At 53.5% G+C, this 19,605-nt stretch overlaps 7 protein-coding genes across 7 annotated transcripts; 4 read left to right on the top strand and 3 right to left on the bottom strand.

Annotated features, from left to right (window-relative positions):
• Positions 1-740: 740 nt before the first annotated feature.
• MAM_05492 (NIF domain protein) lies at positions 741-2,310 on the bottom strand (the record flags this gene model as incomplete). The annotated part of the gene is made up of 2 exons (XM_040824290.1): positions 741-892; positions 957-2,310. 2 exons carry the CDS (start codon positions 2,308-2,310, stop codon positions 741-743), a joined length of 1,506 nt encoding a protein of 501 aa, XP_040677615.1.
• Positions 2,311-3,587: 1,277 nt separating this feature from the next.
• On the top strand, positions 3,588-5,084 carry MAM_05493 (translation regulator GCD7; the record flags this gene model as incomplete). Its single annotated transcript, XM_040824291.1, has 3 exons — positions 3,588-3,685; positions 3,739-4,887; positions 4,988-5,084. 3 exons carry the CDS (start codon positions 3,588-3,590, stop codon positions 5,082-5,084), a joined length of 1,344 nt encoding a protein of 447 aa, XP_040677616.1.
• Positions 5,085-5,978: 894 nt separating this feature from the next.
• MAM_05494 (uncharacterized protein) lies at positions 5,979-8,129 on the top strand (the record flags this gene model as incomplete). The annotated part of the gene is made up of 1 exon (XM_040824292.1): positions 5,979-8,129. One exon carries the CDS (start codon positions 5,979-5,981, stop codon positions 8,127-8,129), a length of 2,151 nt encoding a protein of 716 aa, XP_040677617.1.
• A 3,917-nt stretch (positions 8,130-12,046) lies between these two features.
• On the top strand, positions 12,047-12,895 carry MAM_05495 (uncharacterized protein; the record flags this gene model as incomplete). Its single annotated transcript, XM_040824293.1, has 1 exon — positions 12,047-12,895. One exon carries the CDS (start codon positions 12,047-12,049, stop codon positions 12,893-12,895), a length of 849 nt encoding a protein of 282 aa, XP_040677618.1.
• A 12-nt stretch (positions 12,896-12,907) lies between these two features.
• Positions 12,908-15,486, bottom strand: MAM_05496 (intracellular serine protease; the record flags this gene model as incomplete). Its single annotated transcript, XM_040824294.1, has 4 exons — positions 12,908-13,492; positions 13,557-13,980; positions 14,029-14,976; positions 15,413-15,486. The coding sequence occupies 4 exons, from the start codon at positions 15,484-15,486 to the stop codon at positions 12,908-12,910; spliced, it is 2,031 nt and encodes a 676-aa protein (XP_040677619.1).
• Positions 15,487-15,686: 200 nt separating this feature from the next.
• Positions 15,687-18,578, top strand: MAM_05497 (uncharacterized protein; the record flags this gene model as incomplete). Its single annotated transcript, XM_040824295.1, has 1 exon — positions 15,687-18,578. The coding sequence occupies one exon, from the start codon at positions 15,687-15,689 to the stop codon at positions 18,576-18,578; it is 2,892 nt and encodes a 963-aa protein (XP_040677620.1).
• Positions 18,579-19,080: 502 nt separating this feature from the next.
• Positions 19,081-19,494, bottom strand: MAM_05498 (uncharacterized protein; the record flags this gene model as incomplete). Its single annotated transcript, XM_040824296.1, has 1 exon — positions 19,081-19,494. One exon carries the CDS (start codon positions 19,492-19,494, stop codon positions 19,081-19,083), a length of 414 nt encoding a protein of 137 aa, XP_040677621.1.
• Between the last annotated feature and the right edge of the window lie 111 nt (positions 19,495-19,605).

Below are 19,605 nucleotides of genomic sequence, written 5' to 3' on the forward strand. Positions count from 1 at the left end.
CGATTGGGCAAGGACGCAGACAAGCACCTTGTGGCTGGATGCTGGATGCTCGGGGCGATGATGTCACCACTTTGTGGGGACGTTTCCTGGCAACGCTCCAACTTGCAGCCGACGGACAGAGCTGCAGGTGCCGTTTGGAATGGCGCCTGCGGCAATCCATGTCTCGTACGGGGGTTACAGGGGTACGGTTGTGCAGGCTCGGCTTAGCTTAGGCCTCGTGCGACCAGTTGACGCGCCCCTACTCGCTCCGTACACCGCGAGAGGGTCGACTGGCTTGCTCGGGAACCTGGAGATATGGGCAAGCTTGCCATCGGACTGACTACCAGCCGCACATCCAACAACCGTGCGCGGCGACTGCCATGACCTCGATGCGACCCAACATAAACATGCGCCGCCAAAGACATCAATACACAGGGACACACGGGGGCGCTGAAAATGCTTCAATTCCCATCCCGCCACTACTTTGAGCCTGCCTCTCCCGCCAAAGGCCCTTCCTTGCCTCGCATTTCGAAACACCGCTCCCGCTCCATTTTATCTGTACAATGTGGTGACAGAGGTTCTGTTTCCAACAACGCAACACAATACGCTGTAATGTGGTCTGCCTTCCCAGCCTCGATGCCGCCGTGGTCGAGCCCCTCGGTGGCCGAGCACAAACAAGAAGAAAAGGAAAATTCGCAACGGTTCCACTCCAAGAATAAACGCCAGATGAGTTTCGTCCACCCCCCCAGATTTGCCTTCGTTTACGCCATATGCTGTCCATCTTCACCGCCTCGCAATGCCAAGAGTGCTCTAACATCATGAACGTATTGTAAACCTTCTAGCATTGGAATCAGGTGCATCAAGTCGTTGTCTGTCGGGTCGTTGATCCAGCCTTGAATCGGGATGGCATTGTCTGGGTGAGGTCAGCGTCCAACGTCTTGGGAGCAAACAGCGCCATCGTCAACCGGCGAACCGACCTTCATGAAACAAGTAGCTCAGCGGACTATTGTCCAGAATCATGACTTTACTCAAGTCTGGTTCCACCGAACTGAGATCTTTGATGTACGCGCCCTGTCGATACGTACAGTGCTGCCGATAATATCTGGCAGAGAAAAACTTTCGCTCCGCCTCCAGCCAGTCAATGACCGGGTCGGCATACTCTTGCACCGAGGCCGTAAAGATGACCAGGTTGAACCACTTGCAAATGCGCCGCAAAAACTCGTCGCAGTACGGTCGCTTGTTGACCCAATACAAGATAGGATGCTGAGCCGCGCCACCCGGCGCAGTGCCCATTCCTAGCGATGCCGTGTTGAGTCGAACTTCCACCATGTGGCCACCGCTTCTGCCGCCCTTGGACATGCTGTGAATCAAAGTCTCATCGAGATCAAGGATCAACGTCTTTTGGTGCTCGACGGACGCATCGAGCTTGAGATACGACGGTTGGCGCCGTGGTATCAATGGTCGGGGAGGTGCCGGCGTCTTGGGATACTTGGTCAGAGCTGCAATCGGCGACGTCGGGGACTTGAGTTGCGCCGATAGATCTTGGTCGTCTGTCTTGGTTCGTGCGACGGCAGACTGCGCGCGACGGTGCTGCTTGCGTTGCCGCAGAGCATCGTCGTTGTGAAGCTTAATTCGAATCGATCTCCGCGCAGAGCTGAGCTCTGCCGCGGGGTTGAGTGACTTTGACCTGCTGTGCCGGCTAGGAGAACCCTTGGGTGTTTCTTCCTCTGACTCTGACGACTGGCCTGATGTTGACGAACCAGACGACGGCGCAGGGCGCGGCGCCATCCGGCGGTAACCCCAACGCTGCGAGCCTGCAGACACGGGTGACTCGGTGTGGTTGGTAGTATGGTGGCTTCCATGCGATCTGTAGCTATCCATGCCCCCTCCTTTATGGACGCCAAACAGCCTCTTCATCTGTAACAGAGGTGCGAAGACGCCGTGTTCGTCGTAGAAGCAGGCAATCAGGTAGACTCCAGGTGAAGCCAGAGTAGCAAACACCCAGCGGATAGAGCTTATGATGCTTGAGACCAGTCGTCGGGGTATTGCGTGCCACCAACTAGCCCGCTTGTTGCCGTCTTTGCTCGCGTCCATCGGCGGCGTGTCCTCCGTGGCCACGTAACTGTGCTTTTCGCTGTTCGGCTGCGAGCCATCGTAGTCGCAGCCGGGGAACGGGTCAGAGCTAGCTGCATCTCTACCGTCGTTTCCGTCGGTGGACTTTTCGTCGGGGAGCAGTCCGGCGCTGATGTTGCCGAGGCTGTTGGATCGAGATGGGTTGGGGCTGGCAGAGGGGGAAACACGAGCGGTAATGATGTTGAGGGAATTCATCATAGAGACGGGCGGCCAGCCATCAGGCTATGATCCGAGGCTGTCCAAACGACGGACTCTAGAAAGGGTCGGGCAGTCCGGATAAACAAGGAGAAGGGACGCGCGAACGTGTCGCAAGAAGAAAGGCGAGAGCGCCCCCGAGGTATGCTTCGAGGTCGATATCAATTCGTCAGGTATCGCCAGGCTTTGCGAACATCAATCAATCACAGCACGGGGAACAAGTGTCCGGTTGGAGTGGTGGGCGAGGTGTCTAGACGGGCATTCGTAGTTGGCCGACAGAAGTCGGCATCGGTAGGCGGTTCGGTTCAGGTTGACGATGTGATGGTCATGCGGAAGGCGTTGACGTGAGGAGCTATTAACTAATTGATGCAATGTTTGGCAAGGTTTTGAGGGGCGAGCAGACGTCGACCTGCGGGTGTCAGGCGCAACAGACGGGTCAACTTGTCAACTGCGTCCAGACGACCGTTAGCGACTGGAGCAAGGAGCACGGAGTAGGAAGTAGCGAGTACCATGGGGGTACTTGAGTAGCCAGCCATGGTGGGTGGTCTTTGCGACGCAGAACCACTGACGCTGGCTTGACGAGCCGATGCAGGGTAGGTCCAATTCCAGAGCACAAGAACAGACACAGGCGGCAGAAATGAAAAAAAAAAAAATGTACTGTGTCATGTCCAATGCATCTTGCGTGGTCTGTGCGCTATTCCATTGAAATTCCCGACATGCTCTGGCTGGACGGCGTGTGTCACTGACGCCGACAATAATGGCACGTCGACTCCACGCAGTCGGCTTGCAAGAACAGAGCACGTCATAGGCACGGGTTCACAACGATTCAGGCACTGTCCAGTTCCAGGACGGGAGGAGAGCATCAGACTCGAGCCTTGGACAAGAACTGCTTAAGCAGGTTCCCTCTATAGCACATACCTAAGTACTTAGGTTAAGTGCTTAACTTGGGTAGACACCTGCCCGGAAGCTTTCAACATTGAATTCCAGCTATTTAGGAGGTACCTACCTCGGTACTTAGGTACCTATCACTGGCAGGTACACAGTACTTGGCTCGCTTTGCCCACGTCCTTGCCCCACCTTGTTCCGCCCGCAAAACACTGATACCTTCTCCGAACCAGCCTTCTTCTTATTAGCCAAGTTCCAGACTCCTTCCGGAGCGCTCCGGATGAGCATCTACTAGCAATTTTTTTTTTCCGCGAGTGACTCAACCGTCAGCCCTCGTCGCGAAATTGCCAGCTTTGCCACGACCACGCTCTAGTCACCCTCAAGACCAAGTTAAAATGCCGTCTGCTACTGCGGGCTACGCGCCTGACCTTGAAAAGTATCTCAAATCCTTGAAAGGGCAGCCATTGGAGGCTGCGGTCGAGAATCTCATTTCGTGGGTAGCCCGCAAGCTGCCAACTCCACTCAAACGCTAACGACGTCGCGCAGTCTGCTAAAGAGAAGACAGATTCGCGGCTCTGAGGCCTGTGCTGTGGTCACTGCCCAGATGCTTTTGCAGGTGGTAGCTCGGACCAGATGGCAAGAAGTCGACGGCCTCATTGATAACGTCACGCGCATCGGTCGACGCCTGGTGGAGGCGCAGCCCAAAGAGCTAGTCATTGGCAATATCGTGCGACGAATCCTCGCCCTCATCCGCGATGAGGCCGCCGAGGATCGGAATGAACCCCTCAGCGAGACCCAGAGCGACCCTCCCATGACTCCTCAGAGCGAGCCCGCAAGCCTGTACCTTCTCCGGGCTCATCTTTCGACATGTACGGAACAAGAGCCGGCTGGAGACTTCCTTTTCAACCCAGCCGTGCCCCAGACGAGGCCCGGTTCAGTAGCGTCGTATAGCTCAGTCAATGTCCCGAAATCTCTCTTCCGTTTGCTTTCCGCTTCCCCGTCTTCCAATATCGATGGCCTCAGCTCGCCGCACCGACAATCCGGCACTTCGACGCCTCAGACCACCAGCCAGGTCCATGCCTTGCGATCCGAAGTGATTGACGGAATCGAGGAGATCAAGGACGAAATCAGCCAGGTGGATGATCAAATTGCTGCCCTTGCCGAAGTCCAGATTCGCCCAGGAGATCACATCATGGTTCACCAGCCTTCGCCCACAGTTGAGCGCTTCGTCCTTCGAGCCGCCGCAAAGCGGAAATTTACCGTCTTGATTGTGACTGAGCCCCCCCGAAAGAAAACCGAGCAAGTACAGCACGCTGTGTTCCGGAAAGGGCTGGCGACCGCTGGCATCACCGTCATCAACGTCATGAACTCGGGCTCGATGGCCTACATGTCGAGGGTCAACACGGTGATTCTCAGCGCGCGAGCCATTGTTGCCAACGGGGGTGCAGTCACAAACGCCGGCGCTGCGGCCATTGCCCGAGCCGCACACGAACAAGGCAATGCTGTTGTCGTCTTGGCTGGCGTGTACAAGTTGAGCCCGGTCAATCCATTTGACGAAGACGCTCTCATTGAATGGGGAGACTCTTCAAGCTTTGTAAGCTTTGCCGATGGAAGTATGGTCAACAATGTGGAAATTCGAAGCCCCGTAACGGAACTGGTACCGGCCGAGTATATCGATACATATATTACCAACCTGTAAGTAGGAGCATCACGGGCAACCCACATCACCCATCTTGGGCTCTGCAGCCCCAACGGAGATGGATAACTAACGACGGCCCTGAAATAAATTGAATAGGGGGGCGCACTCGCGCGATCATCTTGCCAGCTTGATCGGAGACCATTACCGACAAGAGGATGCTGATTTTCATCTCGGAGACGCATCCGACCGATGATGGCTCCAGACAACTGGCCCAGCGCAACATCAACAAAATTTGTGTGAGGGGAAATGGCGGATGATGTCACCCCAAAACAAGAATACGCACGCCTACGATTTGGATATGGATACACCGTACTCGGCAGACCTCTCCCAGGTCATTGTTCAAGTCTCGGGGCTGAGGGCTGAGGATGACTCGAGGATGGGTTATGGGTTATGGGGGCGGGGCCACGTCACCACGTACAGGCAGCGATTGAAGGCAGGAAGGCAGGAAGGCAGGCGGACAGGAAGGCAGGCGGACAGGCGGACAGGCGGACAGGCAAGTGGGATGGATGGATGCTCAGGGTCTCGTGGTGGACCCGGCCCTGCGAGAGCGAGAGCCTGGGCGGAGTTGGGCTGTTGTCTCCACCAATCGGATTCCTTCACGGCCACGAGCCATGGCACCCCATTTGGGCAAGCTGACGATGAGGCAGACGCGGTCGATTTGTGGCCATGGCGAGGAAGATCGGGCGGGAGACGTAAGTCGTCCAGACTGTGGCTGCGAGACTTCCGAGAAGAAAGCACGTGTTCTTGTACGTCCATAGATGATGATGAGCTCACCTCGCCATTCTGCACCTTGACAGACCACCATACATCGACAACACACCTGCTTGTTTGCCTTTTGGGCATCGATGTTTGACTCCACGGCAGCCATACCCGTGCGGCGGCAAACGGACACCCGACCCTTGTTCATGAACTCGTTGGTTCGGCCTTTGATAAGTTAGTATCCAAATAAGAGAAGGACCCTTATCCGCTGCCCCGCAAACGCAACTTTACCCTCGCATCATCCAGACGTCGGACCAAACACTACAAAATCCGTGGGCGATTAGGACACGAGTCGCATGACAAAACTTGCTCAGCGATGAATCCAAACATGAACAACCTCCACGTCAATGTCGACAATGGCCACGGCCATGGCGATGGGCCTCCCCCGCCGTATTCAGAAACAGACATCTACTCCAACTCAGGTGGTCCTCGATCCGCCGCATCAACCACCTCCCACACCGGCTTCACGCCCCTCGACGATGCCTCATCCACCGGAGAAGTTGTCTACACACCTCCATTGACGCCTCGCACATCGTCAAATACACACCTGGAGCCCCAGCAACCTGCGCTGCAGCCTGGCCTCACATTATACTTTGCCTCGCGACCCCCGCCGGCCAATCCTCCCTCAGAGACGCTCACTCACACTCTCCGGATTGAAAGCACCTCTCTGCCAGATGACTTGCCGTATCAGAATGACTGGGCTGCGAGAGATGTCACGCCACAGGACTGGGCGACCTTTGTCAACTTTCTCCTGCCGGACCACACGACCAGGGGCAATGAGGCACTTATAGAGAGAAGGCTGAGCGTGGAGGGGACGAATAATGCCACTTTGACAAGCGGGAGGTTTCGGGCCGAGGCGCAATTGGAGCAGGCGAGGGAGAAGGCGGATGCCACACCGAGGAGCAGGTCGGAGATTGAGGCGACCATCCAGGAGTGGAACGACGGCTTCTTTGGACCGAGGGGCATGACTGTGAGGCTCGATTCAGGGGCAAGGATGCCTGGTGCTTGGGAGGCGGAGATTGAAGACCCTGAACAGCAGAGGGCGAACAACTGTTCCATGTTCGGCAGGCTCTCCATTGGTGGCAATGGAATTCGATATGGAGACGCAGTGGTCCTGGACAGCAATGGCATCAAGATCAACGGCCTTGTTCTGAACAGCGATGGCATCTCCATCGGCAAGAAGAGCAGCCAGCCGTCGGGAACAGCAGCGGCGCCGCCGCAACAACGAAACCTTGCAGGGCCAAGCGGACCGACAAGCTCAACTGGCCCAACAGGTCCGTCGTGGACGTTCGGCAGCCGAGCAGGATGGGATCGCCATCGCCACGATTCCCGTGGTCCCCTCCACGGTGGCCATGACTGGAACCATGATGGGCACCACAATTGGCACCATGGAAGCCACGGTTGGCATGACTGCCGCGAGGCCCAGCACTCCGAGGACCGCGGCAGACGATGGCATCCAGACCGCAAGGACAGACACGACCGATCGCACTCCGCCTCATCAGATTCGTCTGACTCCTCTGGCAGTTCGGAGTCGTCAATCGGCTCGCTCCCTGACTACGACGACATCGAGGACCACCAGCTTCCACTTTACGCAGAGCGACTCAAGGACTGGACCTCTCGGCCCGATCAAGTACGCACCAAGAGCGACGTCATCGCTCTGGAAGCAGAATTGAAGGCCGTTCCAATGGCACCTGTAGATGCGAGCTTTGACAGGAAGGCGCTCAAGGGCCAAATCAAGGGTCTTCACTCGAGCTGGAAATCCATCAAGCGGGCCCAACGACAGGCGCGAAGGGCTTACCGACGGGAACGGCGTATGCAGCGCAGGGCGGAGAAGAGGGAACATCGAAGCCAGAGACGTGAAATGAAACGGGCTCGCAGGGATCACGGAAGACGTGGAGGACCATTTCACGCGCCGCCGGTGCCTCCTTTCCCCCCAGCGCAAGCGATGCTCCCTGTGTTTCCTGCGCCGCCGGCACCTCCAGGTCCTACCGCAGGCCCCAACCCTCCTCCTTGGACTCGTAACTGGCCACGATGCTGTACCGGCCCGTCTCAAAGAAGTTCATTCTTCTTCGGCCCTGACGGACCCCTTGGAGAGCGGGGACCGTTTGGCCGGGGAGCATGGGGCGGCTGGGGCAGGGGCAGAGGCAGAGGCAGAGGGAGCGGCAGCGGTTCGAACATGCCTGGTGAACCAAGGGGCCCTACAGGTCGCGGCCATGCGGGCGAAGTACCGGGCTCGTGGCCACAGGCAGATGATGAGTCTGACATGGCATCGCAGATTCCTCCACCCGGAACCGTGACCGCCGCGAAATACAGGGCTGTAGAGGAAGTCGAGGGTGAGATCACCAAGTTGACTGTCAAGGCGGCGGGGACAAAGGAGCACAGGGGCGCAATGGAAAAGGAGATTGAGGCCCTGAAGAAGAAGTTGGAGGCACTCAGGATGGAGGCGGACGAGGCCTATGCGAGAGAGTTGGCCGAGTAGATGACGCGTGGTTGTACTGTAGCACCCAATGTTACACGCGTACGACCCAATACCTTTATGGTCGACCTGGTCATCAACTACTTAGATAACTGTGAATTATCGTAAAAACCCGAATTTCGCTATAACACAGGATCGTTATAGATCGTTATAGACATTACTCCTCCGCACCTTGGTAAGTAACTGAGTCTCGGGTCCGTGGGCCGTGGCACAGACGCTTCCCTTCCCAGCTCGGGCCATTCTTCAACGAGACAAAGGGTCCGGTTACTGGTAACTACACACGGAGTACATACGGGCCATACATGCGCCTCACGGCATTATTCAACGGCTTGCTAGTTGTTCGTCTATTTTGTTTGAGCCCTGCCAACTCGACCGACAGCATCTGTTCAGGGTGACCAAGGCAGGCGTAGTAGGCGATGGCACCGTCGTGTGTCCGGGCTCGGGTCTGCAACACAGGGGCAGGCCTTCGAGCTATATGACGGCATACCTTGTCTGTCCAACGCCCAATGGGCTTTCTAAGAAGAATGGGCAACACGACACGGCAGTGCTCTTTCACGCCGTTCTTGACCTGCGAAATTATACGCCGACTACAAAGGGCCCATGTTGCTGCGAGGCCAAGATCCGCCCGGGCGAATCTTTGCACGGGAGGCCGACAGGGCTGTGTTTGGCCAGCCAGGCTGGGCGTCCGAGGCCGGGGAGGGCAGCCAGCAACAAAGCAAAACACACGAGAACCAGGACCGGCGAGGTAGCAAATACTCTTTGTGAGTTCAACAAGAAAGCCGCCTTGTTTTCTGTGCTGCCGGCATGGACGGGACGCTGCCTCGGCCACCAGGCTGGTGGCCGTCCATGAGCCCATTGAGCTGTGAGAGAGCAATCGACGCCCAAAACCTCGATTCATTCTAGATCACTTATCCTCCCGTGAGTATGGAGTAGCCCGTCGTCCGTTTGGTCTGGCAGAACCTCAGGGATAACCCCCCGCAGGCGCCGTCTTCTACATGGCAGACGGCGGTTTTGTTTCTGCTCCCGCCACCGGCCGAGCCCTGGTGAAGCTGGTGCCTTTGGGACAAAGGTGAAGAATGAACAAAGGAATATCACGCCATGAGCCTGTCCAATGCCTGAACACGATGCACCCAGACAGGCCAGAGACTAGATTAAAAGGCCACCGTCGTCCCGGGCGTCTCTGTTCTCTGTCCTTCTCCCCAACGGACAGCATCAGAAAATCTCGACTCGACCATGGATACCAACTTTCAACGCTTGCGGGAGACGCCCGAGTACGTCGTTTACTTTAGGAGAAGGGGGTCTCTTCAAGAAGAAGACGTGAAATCGTACTTGGCGTTCAAGTACCCGTCTGAAGAAGGAACCGGTTATCTGCTTGATGACGTAGTTCTGATATATCATTTCCATAAAGTACGTACCACATTGGAGCATTACCACGAGTTAACATGGTTGTATCTGACTTTTCAAAAGGACGCCTGCAACATAGACCGTGAGGTGGTAACTTCCGACTGTGGTCTGGCTCAGCAGCGGCTGTGACGCTTGACAACGACACCCCAGGCGAGAGGTGAAAAAAAAAGGGAATATAAAGGTCTTCTGAAGGACTGAAACACGGAGGACACCACGTTGCCCTGCCCTAGTCCCGGCACATGAGCAGCCTCGCTGGCCTCGAACTCACCAACACGGCAGCTCTTCTGCCATTTTCTCAGCTTACGAGGTGGCGACGGCCCTTTTGTTCTACTACGTGATATGACGGGAGGCTTTTTATTTCAGGAGACATGTTCATCTGTACGTGTCAAGAGTTATTCGCCGCTTGGCTTTACGCGCGGAAACTTGCGCTGATTTCCTGGGCATATGAAGCGGCAAAGAATGGGCAGGGTGTGATTTCGTCGGCAGCTACGAATAAAACTGGGATGGCGTTTCATATGGGATGGTCTCTTGAGTGGATTTGATGGTTGACGGAAAATAAGAGTCTCTTGCTTTGCACATGACGTGCCTCGGCTGGCTTTGACGTAGTGACAGATAGATACGACGAGATTTTTTCCCCCTTTTGCGTCCGTCTCACTAAGCATCTCCCGTGGACTTGATACAATGCGGAGGAGCAATTCCCTTGGGACCGACGCGGTGTCGAAGCTGCCAACGGCTTCTCCCTGGCGTGAGCTTGATGACTGGACGACGCGTGGATGGCATGCATGATGCAGCGCGGCCGACTGAGACAGAAAAGTTCCGATGGGGGCGGCACATGTGGTTGAAGGGTCCAATGATGTATCCAAGACCATCCCTGTATACGGACGGCATTGGTCGACTTTGCTATTCCCGTACAAATCCCTCGATGGCTGAATCGTATTTTGACCCATGACCCATGCCCAGGCGTCGTGACTGATGAGTAGCTACAAAAGCTACACGTTGGATGTTGGGGACCTTCAGCGGCCAAGAGACTCCTATTGCTGCGTCTGGGCGAGACTCGCACGTTCGAGATCAATCTGCATTGCTTCTCTTTTTTTCAAAAATCGCGTCGGCCACGCGGCGTGGTGTTGGCTCGCACCGCAATTCAAAGGTCGGCTGGATCATGACGCAGTCAGCGCGGAGCATCATTCCAATAGAGACTTGACGTTACCGGTCAAAAACCTGACGACTATTTGTATGGAAATCTTGCAAAGAACTCTGCCGTGAGTCCGTGCTAGATGGCAGTCACCCGTCACGGCTAGTAAAGGCGTTCCGGCGGCGATTGATTCACTCGGTCAGACTGAATGCTGGATATTGGCAATGGCAAAGTCATTCATTGCTGAAAAAGCTTTGAATCAACCCTCGGAACCGGAGACGTTGAGCTTTTGGCGAGGCGAGGCGAGGCCGTCTTCACTGCTCAGTTCAAGGTTGTGAGACGGCAAACGAGGCTCACGAGAACGTGGCCGCAACAGGACGTGAGCTAGACTGAGGGACACGCGGCTGGAACTCTGTGGCGGCTGTGCAGGCAGGACTGACCCAAATTGTCCAAGCAAACACGTCAACGGTTGAGATTCCTTACATCTTCTTATGCATCAACGCAGCCCCTTCGTCAGGCCACGGACGCCCGCGGCTTGAGGCAGCATGAACAAACGTCGGCGGGCACAATGTGCAAGAAGTAGTGTTTCTCAGCTTGATGTCCTGTCGGACCATGTCATGAGTGATCGGCCTTTACGTGCTAGTCTTCCCACCGGTTCTCATTCCCGCGAGTTTGATGATATTGCATAGAAGAAAGCCCTGTGAGCATTGAAGGCTACTGTGGCATGGCACATCATCTTTGTGTGCTATTTACTGTCGAATATAATCATGTTCCATTCATTACACATCAGCTTTATGTTCCATTTATTATCCGCCACTTCATAGCATAAAGCCAGGTCGGTAAACGCCAGAACCTTGTAGGTGACTTTTTCATTACGAAATAGAAGCCTTCCGCTCGCTTGTGCCGTATCTTTCATCATGTCCATCTTGCAAGGGCCAGACACTCGGTGTTATTGTTTCAAACCAGACGCCTCCATTGATCCATGTAATGCACACAGCCCCCTGCCCCTTTTGAACCCTTGAATGACAGACCAGAACTCGGACCTGCTATTAGTTCAACAGCCATACGCTGCCGCTCTGGCCTTGAGCCTTTCTCAAAGCGCTGGAACCGACCCTGGATGCTTCCGGCAGCAACTGGACTTGTTGATGCAGAAGCTGAGCCTTGCAATTCGCCTTCTACGGCCTCAGCGGAGACTCTTGGTCTCGACTCTCAACATGTGCAGAGCACAGAAGGCGACAGGGAGCCTCACACACGTATATAGAGGGCCAGGGTCTGCCGACTGATGCCATCGTCTCGTGCGATGCCCGTGTCCCTCTCCAAAGACGCATTCTCACACACATCCCATCGTCCCCAAGTCAAATACCAGCCCACAAGCCGCAGCGCCATGGCATCGGCCAACAGAAGACCCCTCACATACCACGTTGTTCCCCGGTTCGACATTGCTGCCGACGGCGGTCCTCTGGCACTCGGAACGGTGGTCTCTGATTTAGCTACTCTTAGGCCTCTCAACCACGGACGGCATCACGTCGAGGTTCCGGACGAGCTTCTCTACGCCCCAGTGACGCAAACAAACTTCAAGGATACCCTAGCCAAGGTGCGCGAGCTCAACGTGCGGGCTTGGGCCGAGGCCTTGAGGCTTCCATACACTGCTTCCGCCAGCATTGGCCTCTCCAAGGGCGTTGAGGACAGCGTGAGCTGCGAGGCAGTAGTGACTACCTACTTCGACCCAGACCTGGCCGGTGACTACGTCAAGACATGTTTTGCGGTGAGACCGATACAGGACGTACTCGACGCCGCCCGAGGGCACAAAGCCGACTTCTTCATTGTCACTGGCCTCAAAGTCGCAAAAAGGCTCAAGTTCAATGATACTAGCTATCAAAGACGCGGTGTCCAAGGCGAGGTTTCCGGCGAGGATCCGCAGGTAAGCTCCGCCAGGGGAGGCGTAGAGTGCAAAATCTCGGGTGAGAAGAAACAGCGTCTTGCGTTTGAGGCCGACGACATCGTGATTGGTTTTCGGGTACACAAATACCACTGTGTACGAAATAGGCACACGAAAGACTTGAGCCATAGAGATGAGGGGCTCCTTACTGGTGACCTGCAGGGAGACGGGGGTTCTGGGGGCAGGCAGGGCATAGATCCGGTGGACGAGTTGTTGATCCGAGAAGACGATGAATTCGGGAGGCAAGCTGGTCATGATGGAGACGATGAGGTTTGGGATTGTGCAGCTATATAGACCTGCATATTATCAACGATCGATTCCTGAACAAATGTCCTTTAGCCTTTGGCAGACATCCCCTACACTTTGATTGTCCCAGAGACCGTCATTCCACGGCAAAATTTGGTGATAAAGACCATCCGCATTGTTTGCCGTCATGTGATGGCGAAACAGATCTCGCATGGTCTTGTAAATACAAAAACTCTCCGCCACTTCTGGTATATGTCGTCTAGCAAACTCCAAAATGTTGGCGGCTATTGCTGCCGCCATGGGCGCGGCATACGATGTCCCAGAGATCAGCCTGTAATCTCCTTCCCAGTACGACTCGATGCCGCACCCGAGAGTTGCAAAGTTGTCGCCTATTGACGATAGCGATGGGTTCAAATTCAAGTCTGGTATTCCGCGTTCGTCTGTAGCGTAAATGCAAAACACACCAGGTTCTTTCGCTGGCCACGGCCGCGGTTTGTTGCCTCCTACGTTCGAGGCGGCAGCAAAGATGAGCTTTTTATCATGTACAAGAAGTTTTAGCGCGTCTTGCAAATCTCTTGAAGGGTTCGAGCCTAGAGAAAACGAAAGATTGATAATGTCGGCGTGTTGTCCAGCCCACTCAAGAGCCTACGCCGCTTTCGAGGACTGATTAGCGTGAAATAGGCACAAGATGTTTTTCCCTTGTACATACTGCCTCAATCAGCATGCATTCTTGTAGACTCACCTCTAAGAGCTGCTCCTGATTTGTGAACTTGAGCGTATCCGAGTTTGTAATTTTGGCGACGAATATCTCTGCCCGTGGCGCAAACTTGAGAAGCAATCGAGTCACATGCGTTCCATGGCCGTGCTCATCTTTCCAGTCTCCCGCATCCGGCTCGGAGTCAGAGTTCCTCACGAAGTTTTTCCCGGCTCTAATTCTTTGCTGGACATGCTCATGGCTCAAGTACGTGTCTCGCTGGTCACAAAGCAACCCACTATCGATTACTGCAATGCGTACGTTTCCGTTGGCTGCGCGCTGCCCAGACACACTTGGCAGCTCTATGTATTTCTCAATGAAGTTTTCCATAAGCTTTGTGAAACTTCCCTCATCCTTCTTGGGAGTATTCTTCTCGGTTCTGGCATCGTTAGTGTCTCTTTCGGAATGAACCCTTGAATGAACTCACAACTCTCTTTCTGTATTGTCGTCTACGGCACTCCAAAGAGGAAATTCCGTTTCAACGTCATTCCAACCTTGCGGGTTGTCCTGATTCTTGGCCATATTAGATGATAGCGGATCACCATCGCCGCTAAAGAGTGCAGACTCCCAAATCTCCAGGTGCATCCGAAGGGGACTAACAATACTCTTATTGATGACATTCTGGACTGGATGCCTGTTGAACTCGATACCTCCAGTCTCGATCCTATATAGGTCCAGGTAAAGCAGGCAGCCTTCAATGGCCGCCCGGTAATATCTCATTGCCTCGTCTTTAAAGCTGTTCCTACACTCGTCAACCAGAAAGTCGTACCATTTTTTGGCGGGCTCATCTACGGCTGATTGATAGCCTTCCTCGCCTTTCTCGATATCTACAAGTAGCTGTGCGAACGACAAGAAGAACGTGGGGCAAGGTTCGGCAGGTTGTCCGCTCTTGGTCTGATGCCCCGACTCTTGGTGTTGTTTTGGTGCTTCAAGGAACGCCTCGTGTCGCTCACAATCGCCAATGAGACGGCAGGGGATGTAGGCTTCATTCAGCATCTCAATTTGGCTTACCTCCTCGTTGCGAAGAATCTGCACAGACTTGGCCGTCAACGTGCAGTCTTGGTGAATCCAGGGACCTAGATATAGAGCCTGCAATGATGACGCAAGCCGAAGAGCGAGTTTGAACTTTACAAGTTTGTCATTTGTGTCCCTAGCCTTTAGGCTCCCCGTTCTAAGGAGATCCTCAAGTTTGTCGTGGATGGCATGCTCCTCCAGCTTTGAGAGGAGCCCAAAAGCCGTCCCGTCAGGCTTGTTGAGGGTACGCCAGACTTGGTGCTCGCGGAATGACAGGCGTAATGGTGCGCGGAGATTGCGTTGTCCCTTGATCTCGGAGCAAATGTCGACTCGACGAGTAATCTCATACGGCGCGCCAGACCTGGTTTTCAGTCAGGCATCGGTTAATATGACTCAAGAGTTTTGTGCTAGGTAGCGATACAAATACTCGCCTTTCAAAGGTGCAGATTGTCTTATGCCATTTGCTACGCTCAGAATCTACAGTACTTTCCGAACAACAAGAGAGGAATAAGTGATAGGCGGCATCTTTTTCTTCGCAAAGGCCGAAATCCGACAGCCGGAGAAGAGCGCTGTGCTCTTCAGCGCAGCTCCGATGAGTGGCCAAAAGGTTGTACAAGGTGTCAATAGATGCCGGCGACGGCTGCTCGGTTTGGAAATAGGACAATATTGACATCCGCGGCATTCCGTAGCACAACCACTCCATCAATTTATTTAGTCCAGTTTTTCTTTGGGAATTGCTACACGGGCATGACACTTTGGCTACACGGGCATGACTCTTACACGGGCATGACTTTTACCACTTCTGATTGGTCGCATTGTCTCTGTTAACGACGCTGGATTCTGCCACCTCAGCCGCAAGTACCTGGGCCATTTTAACCTTGCTTCTGTGTAAATTACTTCATTTCGGCTAAGCTACTACGCAGCAACCCAGTGGTCGCGCAGTCGGGGCGACCCCCTCGAGCTTGCTTTCTTCATTTTCGTAGCTTTTAATAAACCATAATACGGCACCCTATGCTGTAGAGATAGCGACCAATTCTTTCACTACAATCTTGTTCTCTTCTCAAGACGTCAATGTCTTTGCCTCGCACACCTCCTCGCAGGTCGCGGAGCCCTAGTCCCAGTGATCAATCACAAAGAGGAAAGCGACACAAATCCAGTCGGCGACGCAGATCTAGTCCTTCCACAGTTGAAGACCGACCACAATCCGCGAGTAGCTCTGCTACGAGTATCGGTCAGTTCTACGGCCTCGGGGACGAAAATGCACTCGATAACCTGTTCGCCTCTTTCCCGCAAACACTTTCAAGTCTCCCACACCCCCATGGTTCACAGGGCCGCCATGAGCCTGCATGGGGCCTTCGATCTGACTATGAGATATATCTTCAAAATGACTTCTTCCGTGGAAAAAGATGGAGCCAGCGAGTCAGAGCGCTTATACCAGGCCCAGAATTTGATCCATTCGCCTCTGAACCTCCCGAATCACCCCCATCCGCCCAGCATCTCCCAACAAGGACAAGAGCCGAGTTCGAGTCCGCAATGCGCATAGTACGAGAGGTTACCGGCGAAGGTCGAAGGCTAACTGTAGACCTTGCTCGATCATACGAACGTGTACAAGCTTGGCGAGAGAGATGGGGATGGTCACCATTAAGTTTCGAAGCATATGACTCTCCTCCACCGTACTCTCCACCTCGTAGGTCACCCACACAACCTCCTCGAATATCACCGACGCCCGAAAATATTAGTTCCTCGCCTATGCGACAGTCTCTATCTCCCGCCCCGGAGCCAATTCCGAACCCAATAATCCCTGGCGACCCAGCGCCCTCGGCCGAAGTTCTTTTTAAAACAACCAACGCATTTGCAAAGGAGAACGGATTTGGTATTATTCGGCGGAATAAATATTCCTATAAGGGACGGTTGATTAGGTACTCCATTCAATGCGACCGGTTTGGACAATCTCGGGCCTCGGGGGGTTCTGGTCTTCGAACCCGAAGGTCTCGGAAGTGTGATTGCAAATGGATGATAATTGCTGAAGCCCTAGAGGAAGGCAAGTGGCTTCTTCGACAACATAGAGACCCGAAACATCACCAGCATAACCATGAACGGAGTATTACGCCATCTGCGCATGTTTCCCACCGCCGCCTTACTACACCAGTTAAAGCAACCATCGAGTCAGCAAGCCGTCGCGCGGGTATTCGAGCCAGTGATGTAGCTGCTATGGTTGAGGAGCAATTCCCCGATACAACACTCCTGCGGAAGGATATCTATAATGCCCGTTCGTTCATTAACCGAGAGAAGCTAAATGGCTATACACCTACTGCGGCATTGATCAAACTCTTTGATGAGAAGAAGATCCCATACATCGCGAAATGGGCCGATGATGATCCAGATAGACTGCTTGGTCTTGTCTGGACCTTTCCGTACTGTCTACAGATGTGGAAGCGCTTCCCCGAGGTTATTAGCTTTGATAACACATATAACACTAATCGCTTCAAGCTTCCTTTATTCCAGGCTACTGGCCAAACCTGTCTTGGAACTGTGTTCAATGCTGCATTTGGCTTAATAGATAACGAGAGGAGGGAGGGGTTCCAATTCCTTGCAGAGAGTGTTCGCAAGCTCATTACAAAACACTCACTCAGGGAACCAGATGTCATCATCACAGACTTCGACAAGGCTATGAAAGCTGCCGTTAATGATCAGTTTCCAAATGCACAGCAACAGCTTTGTATTCATCATATCCTTTCAAACGTTTTGCTTAAATCGAAGACTAGGTGGACGGGCCAACGTGAGGACAGTACTACTAGCCCTAGCGCTAGTGACAGTGAAGACATTCCCTCACAGGCGGATGGCGGGTTGAGCACTACAGATAAGCATCTGATCGAAGATCGGTCGAGTAGTGATAAGATTCCTCATACTTACCAAGGCGTTGTTTTAATGTGGAAAAAGGTTCTCTATGCCGAGACTGAGGAAGCGTTTGAGCAGGCATGGAGAGATCTTTGTAAAGAGTTCGACGACCAACGAGCGATCTTACAATACCTCTACTCGACTTATATGCCTGTTAGTGCTCAATGGGCACGTTGCTTTATCCGTCGTTATCGTAACTTCGGAATCCGAGTTACGTCCGGCACAGAAGCAAGCAACAATAATATCAAAAGCTATCTATTAAATGGCATGAGCCACCTCTACCGACTCGTCGAGGCAATGCAGGATATGATACATGACCAAGAACGTGCCTTTAAGGATGCCTGTGGACAGGATGATGTCCTGACTGCTCCACAATACCTAGGTTCGATGGGAAACTATCTTGGTGAACTACGAACAACCATGTCATCGAAAGGACTTGGGTTAATCAACAAGCAATACTGTATTGCTCGCAAATTTCTGCCGACGGGGAAGAATCCCTTCCCCGACTCTATTGGACTTTGCGACGACGACTGTACGGTCTCTATTGAGCTGGGAATCCCATGCTATCATAAAGTCTACGCAAAGCTAGATTCTGACACACGTTTCACTAAATGGGAGGTCCACCCACGCTGGCGACTACGGGAATCGGCATCTCAAGATCCATACCGACGAATTCTTGACCCGAAAGTTGCCACTGCACTACGTGGAAGGCCAAAGAATACAGCGCAGGTTATCCCAGAAAGCCTAGCTATTACATCAAGTAGCCGATCTGATAATCAACCAAGTGGGCGACGAGGTCGACCGCCAGGAAGTCTCAATAAGCCAACTCTTGCTAGGAGAGTGCATAAAGCTACTCGAGAAACCATCACACAAACTGGTGGCCAAATTGGCATCTCAGCCCAGCAAGGGCCAGGTAGACCTTCTAAAGTCCTAAATGCTGGGAATACGACAGGCGTGCGGTACAGTGGACGGAGGACGCAACGAAACATTCGCAGGACAAGGAGTCAATGGGAACTGGCTAAGAGTGATGACGAAGATCCAGATTGTATCGTTGTGAGGCAATAAATTAAGTAGACCACATCACGTCTTTTGCCAGTATTTGACAGTTACTGGCTAACAGTACAAGGACGGTAGTTTAATCCGAAATGCAGGCTTGCAAGATAGCAGAAGACCAATCGCGCCCACAACGATAAGTGACTGCAATTCATGGTGATGTAGGAGCTTGTTAGTGAAGTTGGCTACACCGCCTTTCCGAGGAAGTATCTGTGGGGCCAAGAAAGTATGCGACCAATCAGAAGTGGTAAAAGTCATGCCCGTGTAAGAGTCATGCCCGTGTAGCCAAAGTGTCATGCCCGTGTAGCAATTCCCTTTTCTTTTAACATCGTGCTCGCTTAGCGAAGGTGGGAGAGTCCGTTTCCCCGGGTCCTCGTCGATACTGCCATTTTCTCTGGCCAATCTCGCATACTCACTGAATACGGCTTCCGGTTCCATAGCCTCTGGTCTGGCTCGGCGGTCTGGTGTTGGGTATCTTTGCATCTGTAGTTTAGCTCCTGTCAGTCGGCCATTGTTAATCTACAAGACAGAGGTTGTTCATATGCCGCACTTTGGATGCATATGACTTGAGGTCATCCTTTATGCCGCTCTTGATTTTGTATAGGCATCTTGCTCGGTCGTCCCCTATTGCTCCCTCGAGCTCGGCGTCGGAGCGTTCTCGGACGTTGGCGTATTGCCTCACTTTCTCATGGGCGCCATGAGCTATGGGGAGTAGCAGCTCAAACCGATTAAATTCGCGGAGATTGTATCTCTGGATCATGTCGTCAACATGGTTCGTGTCTGTCACATCAGCGAGGCTGAGGGGTGACTGCAGCTCATTGATAGCCAGCTGATTAGCAAACTGGTGCAATTCGATCCCTTGGTCGGTCGGACATGATAAAGTCTCGGCAATTGTGATTCTCGGCTGGAAAAGGGCCTCGCTGTCCATATTCAGCACCTGTTGTGTTTGTTGTCGACGCCGACAGGTACCTGTGGACCGCAGAAGCTATTATTATTATAATTATGTAGGCCGGCGACAGCATTATCATAAAGGAGGAGG

The sequence above is a fragment of the Metarhizium album genome, assembly GCF_000804445.1.
Source record: "Metarhizium album ARSEF 1941 chromosome Unknown scaffold_14, whole genome shotgun sequence".
Taxonomy (NCBI): domain Eukaryota; kingdom Fungi; phylum Ascomycota; class Sordariomycetes; order Hypocreales; family Clavicipitaceae; genus Metarhizium; species Metarhizium album.